The sequence below is a fragment of the Hyposmocoma kahamanoa genome, unplaced genomic scaffold (genome assembly GCF_003589595.1).
Source record: "Hyposmocoma kahamanoa isolate Upper Pololo Valley unplaced genomic scaffold, ASM358959v1 64, whole genome shotgun sequence".
Classification (NCBI taxonomy): Eukaryota; Metazoa; Arthropoda; class Insecta; order Lepidoptera; family Cosmopterigidae; genus Hyposmocoma; species Hyposmocoma kahamanoa.
In genome coordinates this window covers 5,112,094-5,138,863 of record NW_020653852.1, presented here as the reverse complement: position 1 = coordinate 5,138,863, position 26,770 = coordinate 5,112,094, and the positions used below count along the sequence as shown (strand labels likewise).

Sequence of the window (26,770 nt, the reverse complement as noted above, 5' to 3'; positions counted from 1 at the left end):
ATACTTTATGTGCTGTAATTTTTATATACTTTAACTCGTGTACATTCCAAACCAATTCATTAGAAAGTCCAGCAGCTTGATTTTGATTGCTTCTCCCGATCGGAAACTGCGTCTTTTCCGAGTCGAGGCGTATAATATTGCGGATGGGCTACCCGATTGGATCGATTCCAATTTTAATTAAAATCAGAGCCCTGGTCCCCTGTAAGAAGAAAGTTTATGTCAAAGCTCAAAGGGTCAGTTAGCCGTGACTATGGAACCTCAAGGGCCCTAAACGTTAGATTGTTTAAAAAAATATATATATACGCGATTTAGATCCGAAAAAAGTTTCATTTTCAATAGACATTGAAAATGAAACTTTTTAGACAGCCAAAAGCCTGAGATCTGAATAGTAAATACATTAATATATTTTTCTTTTCTCAGCCTTTGGCAGGTTTAAACTACATGTACGGAGCGAAATCAAATAAATGCTATGGTGTGTATCTATGTTGAGGGTGTGTTGTGACTCGTGCCTATTTCGTCTTCTTCTACAACACACCTCTAACAATGATGATTTACAACACAGTCCCCCACTCCTGCAGAATTCTGCTCCTCCCTACGCTTAACACACAACTCCTTCGTCTCCTTCACTAGCATCAGTCCCTCGACACGCACCTGTTTCAAATGTTATATTCGGTACATTTCATATGCATGGAACTGGTTCAACAATTTGCACGAATATTGTTTACTGTTCATGTTCAACGTGGTTTAGCACGCAACTAATTGTCCACTTAGCATTTATCTATAGAATCAGATAGCACTGTATAGTTTTTTTATATGCAGTCAATCGTTCTTTGATTTGCATGCAAAGTAATTAGAGTTTACTTTATGTTAATTGCAAAGTACTCATTAGCGTGTAATGAAGTAATATAATAATGATGACAGAATAATTTGTCATCCAATTCCACAATGTTTCTAAAATACTTTTGTTTAATTTCACTTTTCTTATGTATAAAATAGATACACGCTTTAGCCACAAATCTCACCTGTTACCAAGCCATGATGTCACCGACAATGTCTAACCTCAGACGGTTTGGAGTCCCTTAGTCTACGGAAAGACGTTGGCTCTCTGTACGTGTTCTACCGTCTTTATAACAAGTGCACAGAGAAACTTTTCGAATTGTTGTGACCGTCACGTTTCCACCATCGTACCAGAGGAGTAGAGCCCATCCCCATATCTTTGATGTCTGGCATTGAAAGATCATCACGTTTGTTACTTCCTCGAACGTGCAATACGTGGAATGGTCCTCCTGAAGTACTACGATTGCGCTATGACATGGGTTCCTTCTAAAAGCGTGTCAACAGGGCTTTCAAAAGCTGGCAACGCAAAAGCAGCTCTTCTGATGTTGCATCTCATCAAGTGGCTCGTCTGCTAGTTTGCCTCCTACTTTACGTAAATAAAATCTTGAAGAACCCTAAACTGTAGTTTTCGGGAAACACAGATGCCGTTAGTGTGTCCGACAACGGAGAGCCCTTCGTGTGAATGGGAGCTATGTTAACGACGTAAGGATGGAGTATTCCGCACTTTCTACTAGTCTGAAAGAACTTTGAGAGTGAACTAAATTATAAAGTTTCTGCGCATACTCTCCGAAATGTATCCGATAGAAAACCGACAAGCAGGCCACTTTTCTGCGGTGATCGAGATTTTATAGTTTCTTTTCCACAAAATAATTTAATAATTTGAACTGTTTCGAGTTCTTAGGTTTTCGCGATAGTTACTATAATGAAAAAATAGGGTGGTTTGCATTATTATTATTAGACGTAACTGGTTGATAACAGTACCACCTCAGTCAACCGTGACCATGGGACCTGTAAAAGGCCCGAAACGTTGGTTTGTTTGAAAAAACAAATATACGCGATCTACATCCGGAAAAATAGTACTTAGTGTAAGAAACAAATTGGTTATTATGAGCTGTAATATACAGGGTATTAGAGTAATTGTGTTACACCCGAAGGGATTGATTTCACTCACTAATATGAACAACTTTAGTTACGTTAAATACTGTTTCATGACCATTTTGCTTCTTATTTAAGAGCTAAGCTTTTTACGGATGTAATCGTCAACCAGAGGTGGTTAGAGGTGGTTCAGCATCTTATTAGTTCCTGATACGACACGACATTAACTTTCAACCTTATTTGACCTAAATAATGTCGTCTAGATTTCCCCCGTCCACTTTTCTATCCATCGTCCCTTCTATAAAAACGTTTTCATGAAAACTTCCGTGTCTTATGAGCTGCTCAAACATTTTTCCCCCTTGGTACTGTACTGCCTTTCATAAGCTTCCCGTTTCCTGCAGTAATTAAATTTAACTAACAAAACAATACTTGGCGTAAAATACTTGATAACAATAAACAATATATGAAATGACATAATCTGTTTAGCGATAAATAGAATTCACGTGATAATCTATTCGATAATTTGGAATACAATAGATTTATTTCAAGCTATCAATGTCACATAAAAAATTGAATGTTAAAGGAAAGATGATCATCACTAATAGAGGTATAAACAAATTATCGTAACAGTCAAACGGTATATAATAAAAAATTTAATTACAATTTATTTGAAAGAAATTCTTCTAGACTGTAGTATTCATTATCATATGAATTTATGAGTAACGCTTTAGTTAATCGAATGTGAATAATATTGTTAAAGATGATTCCAAGTGTTAGCGTCATGACATCCTTTTGAACCAATATGATCAATACATTGATTCAGGGAATCAAGTCGATGCCTAGGACCGACAGGTGCATCGCGCTATATGAATTATTGGCGATGATGAGGTTTCATCACATCTTGAACCACTGCAACTGCGTAGAGATATTGTATCGCTTAGCGTCTTTTATGGAGCGTGGCATGACGAGGGCTGTGAAGAAATTTTTCAATCTTAACCCTGTACACATTTCCTTCACAGAAGCACGCATGCTGGAAGAGGTGAGGAAGAGGATAAGCTATTAAATGTTCGAAAATCCAATAACTAATCCAAACTGCGGTAAAATGATAAACAATTACCACAATATATGAAAATCACAGAAGGAAACCACTTAGCGCGATATGCAATTCATTCACCGCTAAAACTTAAAAAAAATGAACAAGTGATTACTAAGGGGAAGGCAACTAACACGGAACATAACAAGTCACACGCAAGTTGAGTTTTCCCTATGCGTCATTAGAATGAATTTACCCTAAAAGTAAAGGATATTAAGTACTTTATATAAAACCACTATTGTTATGAATACTTGTGACATACGATATTTGGTGTAGCCGTGACGCCAAAAGCAGTCCAATAGAATCTTACAACACTAGTGTTAAAGTGCGGCAAACATTATTTACACCCAAAGAACAAACGTGTATTATCCAAACACCAACTAAACAGGAATAACAAAAAGACTACAAAGTTCAATAACTCTGCACCTAATGGATTTATTGCGAAAAAATGTAAGACGAAAATGATGGATATCAATGTAATGGACGAAGGTAAATTAAATTTGAACTTAGAAGGTTTTCAAGAAAATGTGAAAACAACCATATTTTTCTTGTGAAACTTACACAAACTTAATAAACTTGCACAGCAATTTCTAAGAACTTTGCACTATTTGTGTACAAACGATAAGCGACCGATAGCGTATCGCACTAAATCTTTATAACAGTGAAAATGGATATATTTTTTGTAATAACTTATTACAAACCAAATACTTTTGCGTGCTTCTTGCGTGAGACAATACCAAAAGGTAAGATAAAAGAAAATATACTATACGAATGTAGACTTTTTTATAGTTTCAACCTGAAGATATTCATGCGTAACAGCGGTGTATTATTTTATTAGTTTTTTTGTATGTATGTTACGCGATAACTCCGCCATTTGTGAACAGATTTTGATGATTCTTGTTTTGTTGGAAAGAGGGTACCTAAGATGTGGTCTCATTTAAATTTGAAGATAATTTTGCCTTTAAGGGTGGCAAACTAGGGGATAAATCCGATTTCGCGCACTTTCCGGTAACAGTCTTCAATAAAACTTGGCAAATAGATGTAACTTAACGAACTTTTGAGGTCGGTTATTTTGTATTTTTAATGAGATTATTTATAATGATGTTTTCCCTAGAAAAAACATTTGAGTTACATTAAAATAGGATATTTATCTTTCGTTTTGCGTGAAAAAAAATTACAAGGTTTGTAATAGATATCAGAATACAATAGTCTGTTACAAACAAAATTAATAAGTTCTTGTACATACGTGTATTCAATGTGACGTCAAACATGCATTTCAACTAAATACTTCTGGTTCACCGTAAGCAATTTCATTAGTATTAAATCCTGTATACGATAAGAAACATCAATTTTTCATCCCATATTCTGCAAACTCATCGCTCATTAATAATTGTCTCGAAAATGGTCAACTGAGCCACACCTGACTATGACAAATGAGAAGTGCTATAACTGGTACCTTAGGCTCGATTTCATACTGCCTGTGAAATTTCATACTGCCTGTGAAATGGGAGGTATCGTATAAGTTTTTGTTATTAATTATAAAATAGATAAACTCTATTTTACTCAATTATGTTTGTTTTTATTTAATATCTTTTTGGTAGTATTAGGGTTCCTTGTGAATGAGTTCGCTCAGGGAAGTATTGTCACCTTACCTTTTTTTTTTTGACGGGGGGAATCTTTTTGTAGATAGCCCGGAGCCCAGGAAGACTCAGGGGTTATGTGGGGACTCTCCCTCCAGACTGGAGGGCCTACCCCACTAAAACACCCCCGGGTTTCCCTCTCGCCGGTTGAGTCGGCGCCGTGGGATCGGTGAACATTCACAACGACCACTGTCACTTTCCTGCTTCTGCCGTCAAGCAGTAATGCTCACATTACTGCGTTCCAGTTTTGAACGGTAAGGGCGCAGGTGAGATTACAGGCACATGAAACTTGTCAACTAATGTCTCAGGGTGAAGGGCGTAGTGGCAATGCCCCTCAAGTCTTTTGATTTAAAGCTCTGAGTAGCACTGCATCTGTCATGAGTAGGCGTATTGCTTACCACCAGCCACGACTTATTCGTTCTATAGTTTGGTATCAAAAAGTTTTATTAGCTGGTCAAACATCTTACAAAACCTACGTCGAATGCTACACTCTCTGCCGATTTAGAGCTTCAACTGGATCGTACTAATAGCAACCAATAAATTTTGTAGATAAGATACTTAGAATTCGCAAAAGTTTTAATTTAAATTCCTAATAACGTTCAGACGAAGTCGCTAATCTGCATATTTATAAATATACACAAAAAATGTTTATAGTTGTAAATCAGGTCGTATTAACCATAGAGTGCATGTCCATGTGAGTTTAATACTTTAATAGACAATATATTTTCAAAACATTTTTGCTAATCTATTAGAATTTGGGCCATTAGAATTTGTGACTCACAAAGTACAACCCTTTGATAGCATAATTTGCAATATCATCAATAAAGTCTAAGCAATCAAGCAACCTCAGACAGTTTCCCAACCCGAACAGATTAGATATTTGCAAGAGTTTGCGCAAATAAAAGCTAATCTATTTGGAACGTCACGAAATAACTCAAATAATTGCCGTTGTTTTGCGGTTCGTTCTGTCTGCCAGTGTTTTAATAAATGGCCTTATTGCCCAAAAGCGGGACCACGCACAGTTTTGTATATAAACTCAATAACTGGTATTACACATAAACAAGAAATATCATGAGACGAGATCGCTTAAATTGCAAGATGAGATGCAAGAATTGTCGATCTAAGTATCAGAGAATCTTGTTACATGAACCCTTCGTCATTGCTACGTAGCCCTACACGTTTTATATGTTACAAAAAGACATCTACCAATCAGTATACGTCTTGCTGCGAGGAATGAGTCACGCCTGAGAAGAGGTTTGGTCCATTGCCTGTCGCTGTCATGGTATCTAGATTGGAAATTTCGCACGTGATCGAAGGTTACGTAAACTTTCTCCCAAATGCAGGTTCGGTGATGGTTTCTTTCATAGATAATATAAAAAATAGGTTACAAAACTCAAGGATTTGCCCATATTGACACCTCTCATAGTAATTTCATGAGTTCTTTTCAAAATCATCACCATCAATGGGTAGAAGTTGGCAGTAGGAACTACTAAGTTATAGAAGTAGATAGATCCTAACATAATCGAAGAGATCACGGCCCCAAGAGTTCGTGGGCTCGGCAATGTGGAGAGGATTAAAGAGATCTCTTCCAGCGAAAAAAATGATTGAGCAGGATGATGAAGATGGCAAATATGTAAATGCTTTCAAAGCAGAATGACATAAAGTGGCATAAAACAAATTCAAATGGCGTAAGCAAAATCGGAGACATACACCCTCTTTCGGTCACTTAGTCAAGGAAATTTTACCTGGTTAACAAATACACTTTAGTACTGCAATCCCAGTAATGACTGTATGGATTAAAAGCCGGTGAAGGTAAAAACCCGGGTAATTATGGTTTAGGTACAATTTCCTTCCCTGTCGTCCGTTACGCCCTCATTGTGTTGTGTGTTCTGACGTAGTGAAGTGATGTGAATGAAATTACTCATTTGATTGTGCCTCGTTATGTTAGAGCATGTGGAGACTTAACTTAATGTTTCATATCTTACGAAGTTCTAACTCTATTTGTTTTAGTTCTAGTCGGATTTGATTAGTACAAATTATTATAATTTGTACGAAACAAAGGAATGTACTAGTAATGAAATAAAAAATCACCCTGACACATAAACACACGATTAACAACTTAATACAGTTAGTGTGCAGTCAACGTTATCGGTTCTAATGCATTTTTGTTATATTCCTGTACTATTTCTTAATATAGTTACATTATTCAATAACTGAGCAAACGGTTCATCAATTGAGTTAGTTGAACAGTAAACAAACCCATCACTGTTAACGTCCGCGCTTCATTTCTCTGCTCTGATTTAACTCATGATTCTCATGAATCAAAGATGGTGCGCAAGCGCATTGTCTTACAATGATGGATGGTATTATTCATTGGAAAAGACTCCACTTCAGCGCCTTAATTGGGGGGTTTGTTTAGTTTTCAAGCCCATTAAACAATGTAATCGCTTAAAATTTTCGATTTCTTTTGAACACGCTATTGTTTCAGTAGAGATTGGAACGAGAGATTGCGCTGTCTTGGATGTCTTTAGTCCCTGTTATATATTACGGTTTTTGTTTTTATAATCACATTTTAAGTGAATGTTAGTGTATGTACACTTTCTTGCACGTGTTAAATATAATTGTGCAAAAAATTAAAGTCTGGCTTGATTTATAACTATCACATCCAAAAAATTATATTTTTTTTATAATACCAAGTGATGGGACGAACAAGTTATGCGACTGGTGGTAAGCGACACGCCTATCCATTACAGTTGCAGTGCCACTTAGAGCTTTAAATCGCAAAGATCTTAGGGGCACTGCCACTGCGCGGATCACCGTGAGACATAAGTTGATAAGTCCCATGTGCTTTTAATTTCACCAGCACCGTTACCATTCCAAACCGAAACGCAGTAATGCTCACAGTACTGCTTGGCGGCAGAAATAGTTAAGGTGGCAGTACTTTCCTGGACGAACTCTTTCACAAGGAGCTCTACTCCTACTAGGAATTGCACGAAACTTAAAAAAACATCAACCGACGATAAACTTGACGACAGTTTCGTCAAGGTAACAATGCAAAAAGAAATAACATAAAGTTTACAACTTAAACAAAGCTTTGTAGGTAAGACTTAAAGCCAAAGCTCCGTCTATCTCCGCTGTTTATTTTGTATTTGTGACTATCTTTATAACCGTAGTAAACTTCTGTGGACAGAGAAGCATTCCTATACGTCTGTGACGTAAAGGATTAACTACACATAGCTTTGCCTCATTCAAACTTAGGGTTATTAAAGGGGTATTAACATACCAACGTATGAAAAGCCAATTGAGGGGTTTATACATGACGTAGTTATACGAAAGTAGAATAGTATGAATTTTGTAAGGGCCAAGAGAAACGAAGAAAGTGTACTAAGGACCATATCTTTGACAACTTGAACTTCCACTTGCTATGATCCTGACAATAATATTTTTCGAGTTCTTAGGTTTCCGCGATTGTTACACATAAGAAATGAAACCATTTTTCCGGATTTAAGTCGCGTATATTTGTTTTTTCAAACAAACCGACGTTTCGGGCCCTTTACAGGTCCCATGGTCACAGTTGACTGAGGTGGTACAATCTTCAACCAGTTATGTCTAATATTAATGCAAACTACCCTATTTTTTAACTATAGTTACAATAGTTATTAATTAAATACCTTATTTTTAATTTTACAAAGAAAACATTCCAACTTTCGCTACATTAAGTTTTGCAAATTACAAAAAAAAGTTTTTGTTGACTTGAAAAATTATTTTATGGAATGAATTTTTATTAACTTCAATTTATTATTAATTAATAATAGAAATTAGAATAAACTAAAACATATTAATTAGTACTGCTAATATAGCTATAAAGTGTCCCTAAACAGTTTCCATAAATAGAAGCAACGGAAAACAGCAGAAAGGCAAAACCCGCATGTTTCTATTCATCTATATTTAGAACGACATTGACATCTTTACTGTTTATATCGCATTTATCGCGTTTCCGACCGCACTAGTTAGTATGCGAACTGGAAATGAAACGGGAGAATAATTTTTGCTAACTGATGGAGCAATTAGTTGTCAAAGTAGGTAACTTATTCATATAACTTTTCGGCAATTTCGATCTATTGACTACACCATAGTTTCTCAAAGTGGTCCCTAGCGCCCCCAATGGGCGCCGAGGAGTCCTAGGGAGGCGGTAGGGCCTCGGAAGCAATTGGGAAAGTTGATGCTGTCCAGAGGCTGCTACTTACCGCATTTGCAGAAAATATCAGAATTATCTATTTACACTACACTACATACATTTTTTTTCCTTGTGATTTTTTATATTAAGTTAATATAAAAGATACGTGTTTTCTATTATTTTTTGTAGTGGTGGGCGTTGAAATTTTTTTATCTTGCCTAGGTGAGCGGTGAGCTTAAAACTATAGGAACCTATGGACTATACGATTCGATGAATAGCCGTGATAGTCTATAGGTGGTAGCCGTGGTAGCCTAATGACCGACCGTCTCTCAAGCGAAGGATGAAAGCTCTAATCCGGACTCGCACATATAAGTTTTTCGGAATTTATTTACGATTTATTTAATTTTAATTAGAAGGGTCACAACAGTGAAGTCCCCAACCCGTGTTGGGCCAGTGTGGCTGAGATCCGTACCCAACAGTGGGACATATAAATACTATGGTTTTACATGGATGTGATAGACTCCCTGCGCTTTGGGTATTAGAGCAATGGACTTCATTCTGCGGCACCACCCAGATTACCCAATTAAAAAAAAAAAGTATGTTTGCCAAAATCCTCGTCCAGCGTTCACAGTGCAAACCGTTGGGCCATAGAGGTCATAAAATTCCAAGTTTTATAATGTTGTTCTTTCAATGGTGCTTCCTGACATCTAAGACATAAGCACACTCTTCTAGTTGTATTACCATATCTATTATTACTTCTTTAACCATGTGTTGTACATACAACACTCCATGTTTGTATAAAAACATCACTATCTTTATACAGGTTGCTACAGTCGTAAAGGTACAGTAAAACTCCAAAGCTTTCGTCGTTAAATTTGACAAATGACTTATCGTCCTTGAGTATTCTTTTGTATTAAATTTAACATCATGTCAGCATAGGAAATGGAGCTATTTCTTCCGACCTAAATAGCTTTGTTATATTTGTTTTTCAAGCAGTTTTCGAGACACCGGGATGATGGGACCCGTAAAGGGCTCAAAACGTTAATTTGTATAATCAAAACAAAACAAATATATGCGATTTACATCCGAAAAACTAGTTTCATTTTCTATGTGTAAAAATTCGATATTATGTCAACATGATTAAAATTTTCCTATAAACCGAAATTCGTAACACATTATACGTGTCATGTCCGTTTAGGTTTTAATTTTTTTTATTTCATGCAACACATGTAGTCCATGAGTCAGATGGAGATGTTAATAAGTATTGTTTATTATCACACTGTATATCAGTCTGTACTCATTCTCATTATAATTACAATATGATAGTTATCTTGTCACCGTAGGAGGCGTTTTCCGTTCACGTGTTCTAAAACACACGTACAATATATTGTAGCTACCTGTAAACGATATGTGTTTGTTCATTTATGTTAGATTTTGTTAGGAGCGGACTACACACCGCGACTTACAGCAGCGCGTCTGCAGCGATTCAGTTGCGATGCAGTAACGTTGCAGTCGCTAATCGTCTATCCTTACAGTTTACAAGCGGGAAAAACTGTTTTGCTAGAACACATGGTTTAGGTATTTCCTATTAAATAACGGTGTTACAAATAATATACGATATACCTAAGGATATTGTCTAAAGAATGTGCTAATTTGTTACACGACAGTATATACTTATCCGATAATATAAAATCCTGAAAACAGGCTAAAATAAAAGTTTAAAACGAATTATTTAAGAATAGAATATCTAACTTTGCACATAATTTTTATATGGATATATTTATTTTTAAGTACTAAACTCTGGTTGTCAACTGTTATCAAATTCACTTTTATCTCAAAATATGCAAATTGCCCAGCGGTTTAACAACACGCGTGTCGACGTCGAATCGGTGACAAATTTTAAAATAAGTTAAAATAAAATTTATATTTTGAAATAAAATTAACAAAACAAAAATAACTTTATTTTTGTTTATTTTGTAAGTACAATTTCAAATTAATGATACTGAATAAAATTTTCTTTCTTTCTTCAAATTTTCCTGCCTGTTGAAGTATCTCAGTGCACGTTTTTAATGACGACATAAGAGACTGCATCGATGCAGCCGCGCGTTTCGTATCGTTGCTAAATGTGGCCGTTTGTAATCACTCTAAATGGTACACGTTTTTCATTATTGTTATCAGGACACGACAAATATTTGATTTATACAGGACTAGCTTTTGTCACATTAAATAACTATAACCGATACTGAACATACTGCACATATTCGTTTATTTGTTATCATTGGCTAGTGACGTTAAAGTTTTACGTAATTTTAGAATCAGTTTTAACAGTAAATAAAATTACCATCACAGTCTTAGGGAGACATGTGGTAAAAGCGAAAAAGATGTGCATTTCGCGTTGACTTGAACCATCGAAGCGAATAGGTGGTGGATATTCCAAAGATTCGCTCGAAGTGTAGTGATACCCTTATGTAAATTTGTTAAAACTTCAATTAGGACTCTGGACAATTACCCCAACGCAAATAAGATGGCATTATTTTATAACGTCGTTGCTGAAATTAGAACGTGTACGAAGTCAAAGTATTCTTAAATTAATTAGAAAAGTCTTTATTTTTTCCTGTATTTAACTGCCATTAAGCAGAAAAATACAAGAATATTAATAATAGTAAAAATAAATAAAAACGATATCTTGCATGTATTATTTCAATTCGCATCAGTTTTTCCATACAAGTACATCTGCTTATATTACTGAAAAAACACTTTTACAATGACAACGATCTGACATAACGAATTTACTACTACATAACTACGTTGCTAGTTTTCTTTAAAAGGCATTTATGTATGTAGCAAAATATATCAACGATAACACTACTGTGGACGTCACCACAGACCGATACCGCACATTATCAGTCAGCAACTTAAGTATATCTTCTTTCAACCGCAAGGTCAAGCGAAATACCGCTTGAGAAATGTCTAACCGGGTCATTTTCTAAACTCTATTTATGTACGGAATTCTACCATGTTCAAGATTGATGAGCTGGTCCCATTTACTCTGTCGAGAAGATAGACAGAAAACAGAAGATAGATAGAAAATATGTAGTGATAAGAAGCTCGTCGGTAGTACTCTCTGGTAGACTCTAAGTTGTAAAATCCCGGCGCAAAGTGGCGTGTTTGTCGGTATTTTATTGGACGCGAAGAGTGTGTGTGATAGTATCGAAGCTTTATGTTGTAGATATAGCATATATATGCACAAATCACAATTGATCCTCTTTCTTGTGCTGACATCAAAGTATCAAAGTAGTAAAATTTTTTGCCTACAGATTTATACAAGACACATACATCTGGGCCCTGTTTTTAATTCAAATTGGAATAGATCCGATCGAGTAGCCCATCCGCAATATTATACGCCTCGACTCGGAAAATTCCGATCGGGAGAGGCAATCAAAATTAAGCTGCAGAAGCCTTTTCAAAGCTAGAGAGACTTTCTAGGCATGTATTATCCTGGACTACATTTGTAGCCTAGCCTTAGCGAAATGGGAGTGCAGGAGGCTCCACATAATTTATTGTAGAAAGAACGACGAGAGGGCTGTAACAAATAAAATGGTATAAAGAAATACAATTAATGTAAAACACTCCCTATATAAGACTAAACAAATACAAAATACTCATCCTAAAAGGGTCTATATATTTTTATTATTTTAATAGTAAACGATGTGAAGTTTAGAAATAAATGAAGGTGATGATTTATGGGCTTATACTTTGATGGTGTTGAGTGACGATGCAAAATTTTAGCAATAAGTGGCCAAAAACCAGTAAAGACGCATCGTTATTCATTTGTCCATTACAATCAAGAGAGACCAATGATTTTTCTCTGAAGGTGCCACTTAAGCTTTGTACTGTTTTATGTCAGCACAAAATTGTATAAATTTTACAGATCAACCTACAACAAAAAACCAAGTAGTTCATTATAAGAATTAATTGCCTGGATCTGATCATGTTTAAATTAATTATGAAAAACAAGTACCTAATTAAAAGAGAAGATAAAGAACAAATCATAAATGCAAGTGATTATTCAAGCAACGATTAGATTTATAATGCATTTTACAGTACATTTTTATTAAAAATGGATGTAGAAGACGATCAACAAGCTGATTTTCGAGACGGATACAAAGAAAAAGATGTATCCAAATTATTAAGGTGTAAACATAACAATAACAAAGAATGTACAAATAAAAAAGCTATAAAGGTTAAGGATATTTGCTGGCAAAATGCCAAACAGAGTTTCACGTCAAGGTACGTATCTATAAATAGCGAGGAAACTTAATTATTCGTACATACTCTAAAATAACACGTAGAATTTTATTAAAATAATTATTGCTTTTTTATTATATAGAGCGAAGAGACATGGATAGAGCAATGTAAAAAGTAATACTTGGATCCGAAATAGGACCAAACGTAAAGATGTCATGGTTGTCGTGGCGAAGAAAAAGTGGGCATGGGCGGGGCACATTGTGAGAGTGGACGAGAGGCGCTGAACGAGGCGAATACTGGAATGGAAACCTCGAGCGGATATCAGAGGGCACAGCAGACCACCGCAGCGCTGGATGGCCAACATCCGACGACACGGAGGTCGAGACTGGACGAGTCGGACACAATGTCGCTAAGAGCAGAAGAAGAAAAAGGCCTACATCCAAGATTTGATCTTTAAAGAGTTCAAAAGTTTGTTTAACTGCTTTCGCTGTGTTCGTTACCGCGGTTTGCTCAAGAATAATTGAAACGCATATGGAAGCCTTCGTCAAAACGAATCGTATGAGTCCAAACACAAGGTAACTAACTGCTCTACACTGTGGACGAGTTCTCATCTGTTTGAAATTCCAATCATCAGATCAACACTAGGTCACCGTAACATTTTATTTTCGTTGGAATTACATCTATGTGCTAAGTTTTAATGAATCGGTTAACGGAAAACGGCTGAAATTCAATATATCGAATTCATCTCCTAATTTACCCTTACTTGGAGGTGGAATATTTTCATCAAATTTGAATGGGACTACTGCTTAGGTACCACCTTTCCAACAAAAAAACTCATCATCATCCAAGAATAAACGAAATCGGTTCACAAACGTCGGAGTAACAGCGTAAACAAAAAACTAAAAAAGCCGAATTGTGAACCTCCTACTTTTTTTAAGTCGGTTAAAAATATTTCTATTTCTATAAGGAAACAAATTCGCCGTTGCCAATGTTACTAGCGCTATTAAAATTGTAATAAAACTTTTCTTAACTTCAACACAATCGCGTAAAGAATAGCAACACTATAGAATTCCTTGCTCCGTTTTGAAATCCATATGAAAACACGTTAACGTACATTAACTTTAAAACAAAATACAATGCAGGAAAGTAAATTCCATGAGAATGAACATAATCCTACAAAATGGTGCACATTCACATGAGAACACAGAAACGGCAATTAAGGAGAAGTCAAGGCTATTAAAAGATATTTCCACATGCTATGGTGACAATACGGTTATAGGAAATGACAGTCAAGAAAGCGTAGAGACACGATTCGTTTAATGACACACATTAGAAGGTTTAAACTCGACCGTCTCAAATTCTGTTCATATCAATTAACTTAAAGATCAAAGATAGGGCTTAATGAACGTGGAAAATTAGAGAAAGCTTTAGAATATCTTGTGTTTAGAAATTTGTTTCTGGATGTAGGCGTTCTAACGAGCTGAGAGAAAAAAGATTTTCGCGATTGCTACATGTTGGAAATGAAACTATGTTTACGGATCTAAAATAGCGTATTAACGTTTTTCTGAAACATGCATTACTTTCAAAAAACGAACTGCGACTTCTTCCAGCCAAGACCTACAAAGTAAGTATGAAAATCCATTACTGTACGCTGCTCAAAACTTTTAAATCTGTCATGAACTATGTTAACAGGCAAAATAAAAAGGCATACACCCAACTGCTTAGTGTTTGTAATTGTAAGAATTAAAAGTACCTACCTGTACTTACTTAAGAAAAAGATAGAAAAATGCGGTAAAATAATCTGAAGTGCTGTGATATTCTTTTCTGCTTTTTCGTCTTTTTTGTACTTTCATCGCGTAAATGAGTTCTAGTGAGAACGGCGAGAACAAAAATACAGTAATAGACGAAGCTTAATTTGAAACAAAATTTTAGTTAGAACAATTTAAAACTAACGTGAAATAAGTAATTACTTTTAATATTCATTTTTTTTTACTTTTTCTATAATACATCTTCCTCCCTTTAGCTTTTATCATTTCCTCACATTGTTTGAGAAAAACACCATATATGCCTCGGTGGGAACGGCGATTGCTTGACTCGTATTAATACATACTTGTCCAGCAATCCCTTACTTCTGCAATAATGTACTACTTCAAACAAACCAACGTTTCGGGCTCTTTACTGGTCTCTTGGTCACTGACTCAGTCACGTAATCTACCCTACGAACCAGTGAAATTGAATATTTAACAATATCATAAACAATAAATTTTGTTCTAGGACTTTACAAAAGCTAATAAGTTTGTTATAACTTTACTAACTAAGCCACAGAACGAACCAGCGGACCTCACGAATTTTTCTATGTGATTGCGTCGTATCTTTGTATTTGGTTTTTCATTGACTTTTTAGGTTCGTTCCGTGGCTTAGTCGGTATAGCGTCCGACACAGTATGAAAAATTTACATAATGAGTTTATCAAAAATAAACTTCTTATTTTTTGCTGTACTATCTGACACTTTTTAGATCTGTATCTGGCCCTGTACTCTCGTTCTCCGTCCGACATCCGTCCAACATCCGTCCGAAATAATTACTGTCGAGTAAGTAACAGTCGACCAAACGAAAAACGCATGATGTGAATGAAGCTACATACTCGATATTGTTTTTTAATGAGGTCGGGCGGAGAATGAGAGTAGAAACTGGTAGTAATGACACCATTACTAAAGGTCAAACGTGCAAGCGACCATCCCGACGAATCCTCACTCGCGCTTCTGTGTTTTGTACAGAGTTATCATCGGTTAAAGCGATATATTTATATTTTTGTATGAAAGAAAAAATGTGATGAATTATTAAAGATCATGGAACAAAAGTTGTTATTTATTGTGTTAGTAATAGTTGCGAAGTTTTAACATTATTTTATTTTTTTATTTTATTTGGGATAACAACAGCCATACTCAATACAATTCTAACTTACATACGTTACATGTTTTGGATAGGCCAATTACAGTTATACACTAAAATAATTACAGAAATGTACGTATATAAAGTAAAGTGTAAATATTAAGAGTAAAAACAAAAATAGTAATAAATAAATTTAAACGAAATTAAATAATACTGTCTCTGAAAAGAAAAGCAAACGAGAAAGTGAGAGAAAAAAACATCTATAGAAGATAAGTATCATAGTGCATGAATATCAATACATATTAATAATAAAATAATACATACATATAATACACTAAAAATATATACATATATACAGCACTATTATGTATTTAATATAGAAATATATAACGTCATACTACCATTTTGTAAGACTGCAAATACAAATAACCCGTTATATACAAGTGCTAATATATACAAGGAAATTGTATGTACAATTGTTTGTTATCCCTTGAAAATGAATTTAAAAAAAAGAAACGAAAGTAAAAATGTAAGCAATTACTAATAAGGGCAGCCTTAACAAGGATATCCTTAAGAGGGAGCACGCCAATCAAATTTTTGACGTTGGCTCCGCCCAAATTTGTGAAACAAATATATGCCAGAAGTTCGCGTGACATGCGACAGGAGATGTTGAATTTTGCGCATTAAATGTACCAAATTCGTTTTAGCGGAATAACTCTAAAACTAAAGGGATTAAAAAAAAATCCGTAGTGACAGTTCTCGATCATGCATAAATATAATTAATTATCTAATTTTTGTCCTAATAACCTGTAGCATTTCGAGGATGAATCGAAAAAATGTGAAAATTAGAGGTCATTTCGTGATTTTTATCTATCGAGGAAACTTTATTGTTTTATGTTTCTGATTAGTGTCTATGCTTGAATATATCGTGTAGTTACTCATACAATATTTTATTTTTAACTTTTAAGTGGATATACCCCTCTAAAATCAAATCGAAAATTAGGAATTTTTCCTCTGCTCCCTCTTAAGAAACTACGCAGAAGGTTTCAAATAAACGCCTGAGATGGTAACAGAGTATTATAAAACATGTACTTTACATATTCAGTGGCATATAATATGAATATTTATGGTAAAGATATAAACATAAAATGAGGTGTATATGGAAATTCAATTCCTTCTTGACTTAAGACCACCTGGGGATTGCAAATCGTAATTATGACTGTTTTACAAACTTGATCTATTTAGCCATCGTTCGATAGTAAGTACACAATGCATTAATACATTTAAGTCATCTTGATGACCTCGGTGATTCAACGGTTTTCACTGGATGAGGGTGTACGTTATTGTTCCTGGTAGGACCAATTTGGTAAATAAACTTTTCTTGCTAGAGGCACTGAGCCTCTACCACGAGTTTACTGTGACAGTTGTCGCTAGCGACTGCGTAAATTACTTCACAATTTTGTATGGCAACATTTTGTATACAAACATTTTACACGGTCGCTAGCGATAACTGTTACTATAATCTCATGGTAGCGGCACTGGTCTGGGTGTTCTGGGTAGTATCGCGGAGTGAATTTGACGACCACCGTGGTCGAGTCGCTTGTATACCGGTTTTCATGGTGACGCCATCTCTGAGGTCCCGGGTTCAAGATTTAGAAAAACAAATCTTCTATATTGTCTCTCGTCTGAGTTGTTTGTGGTACAGCCAACTCTTTACCGTTTATGATAAGAACGGTCCAAAGTACAAAGTGTCAAGCTTGACGTGCTCTTGACTGTACGGTCGTTGTTTCCGCTTTCGCTTTCCATAAGACAAATGCTTGAGTTATATTGGGATTAGAAAAACATACATGATGTTGTCTAATACCCGTTTCGATATTTATTAATTTCGTTGGTCTGATATTCAGTATAAACAGGATTTCCTAGTTTCACACCAGGTAATTGTTGTGGTTGTCTGTCACATTATAAAGAGCATACCAAGCTTGACACTTAGTTAAGACCGTTCTTAAAACAATCGTAATAGAGTTGAATTTAAATTTCATGACCTTTGTTGACCCTATACATATATATATTTTTTATAATACCAAGTGATAGGACGAACAAGTCGTGCGCCTCAGAGCTTTAAATCGCAAAAATCTGAGGAACACTGCCACTGGGCCTATCATCCTGAGTCATACGTTGACAAGTCCCGTGTGCCTGTAATTTCCCCGACATAGTACGAACTTTTTCACAAAAAGGCTACTACTACTCGTATTATTCGTATTTTTACAATCATAATACTTCATTTTTGTTTCAAATGTTCCAAAAATCTCATTTAAGAACATTTAAAATTTACGCATCTTCATACGTGCCCATTTATCAATTTATCTGAAAAAATATCCAAGAAATTTTGTTGCCATCGCGTTGATAATATGCCCTGATGATAATGAAATACAATTGTCATACAATATTTTAAGCTATCTTTATGCAATTTTAAATTTGCCATGAAAAATGCGAAACCTGTTTAATATGAACAATTTTAAACTAGAACTTTGAAGTTTTTACAGTGTAACATGTTCGTTGAAATAAACACAAGTGTTTAAGATAAACGATATGACCTTCTGTTATAAGCGTCAGTGGAATGTAATAAAGTTTTTATTTTCCCATTAAAGAAAATGATATGGAGGAGGATCAAAAAAAACTGGCTTCAGAAACAAGAGACTGCGAACAAATAAAAAAAAACACATTAAAAAGTTAAAAACGAACTACCGCGACTCTAATGACTGCACACGAAGGAATTTAGAATAGCTAACAAAAGATCAAATAACGCTAGTCATCCGAAAAATCAATAAGGAATCCTTATAACCCATATTCATTTGATACTGTTTCAAAACGAAATGAGAAGCATAAATTCAATGAACTGGAACATCACTGAATACCTTTTGAACATGAAACTAAAACACGAATAACAACTGACGAGTTGAACGTAGATTTAATTGAATCAAAGATACATAGCGCATACAATGGCGAGGGTAAAATTGACTACACAAGTTTGAACATCGAGAATGATACAATTAGGCTTGCGGTATGGATTGCAAGCAATTTATTTAAATTTATTGACAAGTTTGATAAAGTCACCGTGGGAAAGAAGCACACGTGTTTTAAGTGTTCGACATCTTATATCTTGGATCAAATTAGAATGCGATTAGCCGGAGTTAGAGCTGATTGTGACACTGATAACGTTGAAAATTGGGGTCGTAACGTAACGGTGATTTGATAACACCTGCTAGTTATCATTCATTCATCTGGTTCTTTTTTATTTTAGTCTATGTTTACCCTACTACGTATATGATTAAAAGATTTGTACTTCAAGGAAATAAAACACATACTATGGATAATACTCGGAACTTCTCTCTGAAACCCTTGAATTACGGTATTGTATTTTATTATGTCACACACACACACTCATAGTTCCGCAATAGGGAAGTCACACACACATAAATAACCACAAATTACACCCAAACTCACGAGAGAAATAAAATTAAAAATGTACCAATATTTCTCCGGATTCGGGAATCGAACACGTGGTAAACCAGCTTGATAACCGATCGGCCACAGAAGAAATATTTGTCTGGCCTACATTTATTTCTCTCTCGTAAGCTTGGTGAGTTGGTTGGTTGGTTGGTTGGTTGGGTGATTGTTATGTCTATGTGGTTGTCTATCAATCACGTTTACGCGTTGTTGTTATTGTTTTGAGATTCGTTTCTGAATTTTGTTTGTTAAAGTCAACCAACATTCGCGGTAGCAATTTTAAATAGCTCACCGCAGCCATATTTGGGTAAATATCATGTGGCGGGTAACGGGCGTAATATGTAACTGCGGAAGAATCTTTACAGTTAAATAGATAAAGTGGACACGCCTAACATTTCGAAATGTCTTAATCATTAATTTGCGTACATTCTTCTGAATCCGATTACATATCTTCTCGCGTTTTTTTTAGTTAGTCTACCGACATATTTCATCCTTATTATTACGGAAATAGTTTAGAAATGGAACTCTGCCAGGTTTTATATTTACTAGATGAAACAATCTGAATACCTTAAAGCTCAAGCCACACAGACACGGTACAGCGAGGAAAAGCGGTCCAACGCCGAGGACGGACTTACGGGAAGGAAATGCGAACCGGGACGTGTCGCACGACAGTCACACGCGTGGTTAGCGGCGCCGCGGCGGGACGGCGCGAAGGCGGCCGGTGTGACACTCAAAAGCAACCACATTCCATTTTCTACTTACGATTTATTAATGTTACGATTTGAATGAAAAAATTCAAGAAAAAATGAAAGAATTCATACTGAAACTTAATAAAAACACAAAGTGTTGTAAAAAAGTACATCATGCAATTCCGCTAAAGCCCCGCTCCGGGACTGCGCCCCACCGTTGCCGCTCGCACCGTGGAGATTATAAAACTCAATAGAATACACTTTTACGCCCACACCCGGCTCGGGTTCGCCCCGGGCCCGGCCCGCGCTACCCCTCCAGCCGGTTTGAATGTAACATAACGTGCATAAGAATTCGAACATTACAAATATTCCCGGATCTGGAACGCTCCCGCTACCGCGTCTGTGTGGTCAAAGCATTAAGGTCAAAGTGTCAACTTCAAGGCGGTAGGTACACCTCATCCAAGACTTCAATTTTCATCACGTGAAATTGTGGGCAAATGTCAACCTATCTGAATTTAAAAAAATGACAAAGGAGAAAACATGGAAACCATTTCACGAACCTAGACAAGGTTCACGCATTACTGAAGGAGTAAAGAAAACCATTAAAAGCCCACCCAGAACAGGTGCGGCCTACATGAAACAGTAAAGATAAGGTAAACATTATTACTGGCTAAAAAGGAACCAATGCACAGAACGTGTGGCGCCAAATACTTGTCTAGATACCATTATAAAAAATTGAGACAGTTGTACAAATATTAGGAAGGAAACAAAGAATCAGATGGTGTGAAACTTCATCATCCAAAATACAGATAAGAAACTATTCAAAGAGACTATGCCGTAGAAGACAATATTGACATGCGATCGTTGGTTTTACGATACGTCGCACCTCGGTCGATGACTTGGCTTAAAGTGTATCATAGTTTGATTTCAATGTCATGTTATTTTTTGTGTTTACTGAAAATTTCCTCATAGTGATTCATAGATTTGAATGTACACATGATTGTTGTATTTTATTTCACATCAATTCGAGGTTTGACAACTGGACCACGATGATTATTGCATACGGGAAAATACATTTAATGACACTAGGATAAAATTCCCTAAGAATTCTTTCAACATCGTTCATAATACTACTAATATGAAAATAACCCATAATTTTGATATTAGTTTGAACACACCTGCAACCCAAATTAAATTTCGGATAGAGAAAATTATAGTTATTACTTACAGTGATTACTGGGAGGCCAATGCCCGCGATGTACAGCATAACATTGGTGACTGTGGAGTCTTTGAAGGGATGTTTGAGAGACTCATCATCGCAGAAGAAACCACGTTTGTACGGCTGACCCCAAAGGTAGAACACGAGGATTAAGAAACCAACTGTAACAAAGAGAAAAGCTTTCAACATGCTTGTACGCATCCAATTAGCACTACAGCAAAATATAAGCTTAAAAGCAGTTGTAATAAGTCGAATCGTTACTTTACTTTATTACAAAACTTAAATTACATTTACAGTTTTAAAAAAGTTTTAGAACTTATATTAACATTTTAAGTATCAAAAAATCGTAAAAATAATTCTCCTTGCCCAAATTGACTAAGGTGTAAAGATACTCGTATTTTAACTAACTTTTAAGATAATAAAAAAGAACATAAACTCAGGCACAATATAAATTAGAAAAACACATTCTCTCTATAAATCACGGCTGTAATTAAGGACGAAAAAAGGAGAGCAATTAAAATGAACCTTAAGAAGTGAGTAGGGAATTTAAATTAGGGCGAGTTGGAACTGAGCCATTGGTGATACGAAATTAACTATTGTTTCACAGATTGTTTGTTCGACAAACACGTCTAGGGATAGACAAAAAACAGCAGGTACAAGAATTTACGAAGATCTAACGTCTTCAGAAGAGACAGATACCGTTAACACGATTAGACCGGAGCAAATAATATTTTTTTTTTATTTGCTAATATTTTTTTTGTCAAAATTTAAGGTTATATGTCGATTAGAGTTTTACAGCACGAAACTACACAGGAGAGGTTTGGCTTGCTTTAGCAGGCTTACTTAAGCTAGTAGTTTTTTTTCGTAAATTTTAAAAAAGTTCACGTTGCTAGAGCTATTATTATAATATTTAGACGACCTCGGCAGATCAACGGTTTGAACTGTGGGCGTTGCTCGAGGAAGTCCCGAATTTGATTCCCGTTAGGATCATTTTGAGATTATCGTCAACACGGATGGAACTTACAATTTTATATGTACGTAGTTCGATTTCGAATTTCAATATGTTATGTCGCAAAGAGTTAATTGAAAGTTATGTCCATTATTAGCTGAGACACGATATGAAAGCTCGACAGGAGAGTTGAAGCAAATACCTACTCAAGTAACCAAAAATTATTATTTTGTAGTCAAAGTGTTACGTGCTAGAGCTATTAATAAATTTATTTACGTGAATTCGGTAGTTCAACTGTTAAGAATATGGGCACTGCACGAGGTAGGACCAAATTCGTAAATAAACTTTCTTAAATTGGTACCGATCTCAGTATTTTGCGTAGTGAATTCAATTGCACAGGTACAGACAATTCCCTAGATTAAAATCAAGTAATTTGTGTAGTTGTTTGCGCTTTCTTATTAATTTGTAACACCTTTTCGACTAACAATAAAGTCATTTCACTAAAATAAATCAACAAAAGAAAATAAGAACACCGATAATTTGATTCCGATTATCCCAGACACATAGTAGCAAAACTTTTATAAATCCCACCTAGTTGTACCAATATACTCCTGAATTCGCCTTTGTGAAGAATATGCCGTTCTTATAACACGATTTATTTTGCAATTTAACTAAGCGTGACAGTTTTATCGATTCTTTGTATAAATTTAAATGTAAATTGCATGTTTCTAGAACTTAATACATTATTTTCATTGTTATTTTATCTTTCACAAAATTGCGCTGTCATATTTACACGAATCAACTATTTATTCCGATCTTATTATCATTTATTTGCCTTAACTATTAGTACATTAACGAATAAGTAAGATTGATTAAGATTTAAAGTTTTCACTTTATATTAATTTTTTTGTATCTGGGTGTGTATGTATTGTATTGAGTGATGTGATGATAACTTTAATTGTTACTGTGCCTAAATATTGTATTTTTATCTTTTTTTTAAACGTATTTATGTTTAACTGTTGGTATTCCAAGCTGCGACTAAGTTCCTTACATTAGGTGTCACTTCCAGTGGTTCTATGGTACATAAACAATCAGAAAGGGCTCTCCCTCTGTTATGGATCTCGGTAAAAATAACAAACATACTTTATGTTCTATCGTTATCGAGTTATTCAAGTTAGTTACCGCTCCTACATTGAGTGCATTAGACGACACAGGCGTGGAGCATTCTAGTTTTTACTGTAATTGCTTTATGTGGTTTGAGAATTGTACAGTTATTTGTTGTTGGACATCTATTCGTTCCTCGGAGTCGATTTGACTGTTCACTTTGATGGTCTTAAACGAGCTGTTTTATTATCATCATCGTTACCCATTAGACGTATTCTCTAAGAACAGTTAATGCCATAATTTAAATACGAGTGGGGGACTTCACACGTGGTGAATCTTCTTGGATGTACAAGTTTCATCACTATGTTTTCCTTCAGCGTTAACAACAGGTATTGCTAGTAACATTCACAAATATATGCAGCTTAGAAATTGAAATCATAGGTAGATGATTTTATGATAGGGGAGGAACAAGTCGTGCGCTTGTTGGTAAGCGACACGCCTGTCCATAGCAGTTATAGCGCCGTTCAGAAGTTTAAATCGCAAATATCTGAGGGGCGCTGCCGCTGCGCCCGTAACCCTGAAGCATAAGTTGACAAGTCCAATGTACTCATAATTTCACCAGCACCCTTACCTTTCAAAACCGGAACGTAGCAATGCTCACATTTCCGCTTGGTGACAGAATTAGGTAAGGCGGCAGTACTGTAGCCCTGGATGAACTCTCTACAACGAGATCTTCAGTCAGTAAATGATAGGTAGATGTAGCCACAAGATTGGAACCGTCGACTTTGTAATTGAGAATCGTTCAATCATCAGTCTACCACCGCTCTCATCATCCATCGACATGAAAAACTTTAATCTTAAAGTAAGTAGTGCTGGCACACTGACACAACAACATTTTATAACTGAGGCCTCAAAGAAATGAGTTTATCGTTTTATTCTTGTTGCTTTATTAATTTTGTCAGTACTGTCACCGTACAGATATAACACTGAGCAAACTCAATCTTCACAGTCCATGATCTCGAAAAAGAAGGTAAAATTGGGTAGGGTAGATTAAACGACATTGATTTCAAATGGATCAACTATTGGATACTTGAGTATTTACTTGACATTGTATTGAATTGAGTTATATAAATAATGTGAATATTCTATTTGCAGTTGCAAATTGATGATTTACTTTTTATTCTTCATATTTAATCAAAGTAGCAAACAATGTATCTCGTTGGAGATATTAAAGAGGAAATAAATAAGAAAAGCATAAAAAAAAAACAATTGTTTTTATGTAATCAGAGAAACGACCTCAGCGGCCCAACGGTTTGCAATGCGGACGCTGGGTAATGAGGTTCGATTCCTGGTAGGGCCAATATGGGAAATGAACTTTTGTATATTGAATCTGGTCTGGGTATTCTGGGTAGTGCCTCGAAGTGAATTTTATTACTCTGGTACTCACAGTACAGTGAATGCGTTAGTTTCAGACCATTCGTGAGGTTTATTCAGAAATGAGTACTCATAGCTAAAATAGCAGACGAAAAATAAAAAATAAATAAATATGGCAAACAATCAATACCAATAACCTAAGTGGACACGCTAAAGAAATACCTCAATCACAATTATGTCAAAACAACTACAGAGGTCACAGCACTATGCCCATCTCTCAACAATGAAGTACTATGACGTAATAGTATGAATCGCATGAACTCGTAACACCTCGACACTCTAGTTCGAAATAGATGGCACATTTGAATGGCTTCATAAGAAAACGTATTTAACTTCCACACAGTCAACAACAGAAGTATTTCATATTACAAACAGACAAAACACAGACTACAACGATGGATTATAAAAATTTATTAGTTCTTCATACTACAAAAACTCGGTCGATTTTAACATTTAACGACTGATCTGATCGAAGTGTTTGCAAAATTAGTGCACCAGATCGAAGGAAGGAAGAAATTGTTTTATATTTATATTTAAATTTGTTCGTGTAATTTTTTTTAAACACATTCCTTATTTAACAGTATTCATAGTTTTGTGCATGTTGTAACGGGCACATTTTAGGTAAGTCTGAGCACAATTTGCAACTATTCAAAGACTTCTGAAGCGCACTGTACGGTAAACGTAACCTATGAATCACATTTGTGGTTGTCTCGACAAATTGTGCCAACGACCCGTTGCATAATGGCTGTAATCTCGGATTACGGTGTAAAGCTGTATTGCTGCGGTTTGTAATCAAGCTGTGTAGGTGTAAATTGGAGTATAAATGAGAGCTAGAACAAAGAAATTCCGAAAAGAAGGATGATGTCATAACTACGTCGACGAGAACATTTTCAGAAATGATCATGAAACCTATTTTAAAGACACCTATATTTTGTGTGAGGAATAGCAATGATATTGATGAAAATGAATATCTGATGAATAACAAACAATGGAAAGGAAAAATATTGTTGATTGTTCAGTCACTTAGGGAATTAAAAGAATCGTCCAACTATGGATGAAATCCAGAACGACAATGGAAAATTAATTAGAAAACAGAAGTAAAGAATATATTCTGAGAAATATGAAATCCGTACAAAATTCAAATGAATTCGCTTACGGTAACATTGCAAAACAGAGTTCTCCGAAATCTATTTTCTTTGCTAAACAAAACGTTGCGCAAGCTAACGCAGGTACATATAAAGTTAATAACGGTAATGTGAAAGAGACCAATTAAATGTTTTGATGCAATATACCAGACTTACAACTTGATTTAAGAGAAATAAACAGGAAACCACCAAAGTTCAAAGAATCTACGATACGACATGTTAATGTAAACGTAGAGGAACATAAAATTTACTTAGCTATTGAGTAATTGATTAGAAATCTTTCTCCTGATTGTTATGGGCGTTGCATTGATCTGTTAGTTGGTATGTTTGATGTTTGTACATTGACAAAACACTGAAAGAACCCCTAAAAAGTTACATACTTGCCATGCCTACCAGCAGTAATGTGAGAATTACTGCGATCCCGTTTTGACGGGTAGGGGCGCTAGTGAAACTACAGCAGATGGGGTTTGTCAACTTTAAGTATCAGTGAGACGAGCGCAGTGGCAATGTTCAGATCGTTGTGACTTAAATCTTTGAGTGGTACTGCAATGTTATGGACAGGTGTGTTGCATATCACCAGGCGCACGATTTGTTGAGCCCGTCACTTGATATCATTAAAAATACTATGCGATATGGCAAAACTTTAATAGATTCTATTCCGTAATCAAAGTTTTTAAAATTTCTACATGTTCCAAACAAAGCTAACGAAACCATAAAACTTGGATAAATATGGAAGTACCGT

The 26,770-nt window shown here is 35.5% G+C and overlaps 1 protein-coding gene across 1 annotated transcript in view; it reads right to left on the bottom strand.

Annotated features, from left to right (window-relative positions):
- Positions 1-26,770, bottom strand: part of LOC113230773 (putative phosphatidate phosphatase) — a 106,441-nt gene that overhangs the window by 48,140 nt on the left and 31,531 nt on the right. Inside the window, exon 2 of the mRNA XM_026464859.1 lies at positions 21,406-21,557. Within this exon, the coding sequence (XP_026320644.1) occupies positions 21,406-21,557 (152 nt within the window). The remainder of the gene's footprint in view (positions 1-21,405; positions 21,558-26,770) is intronic.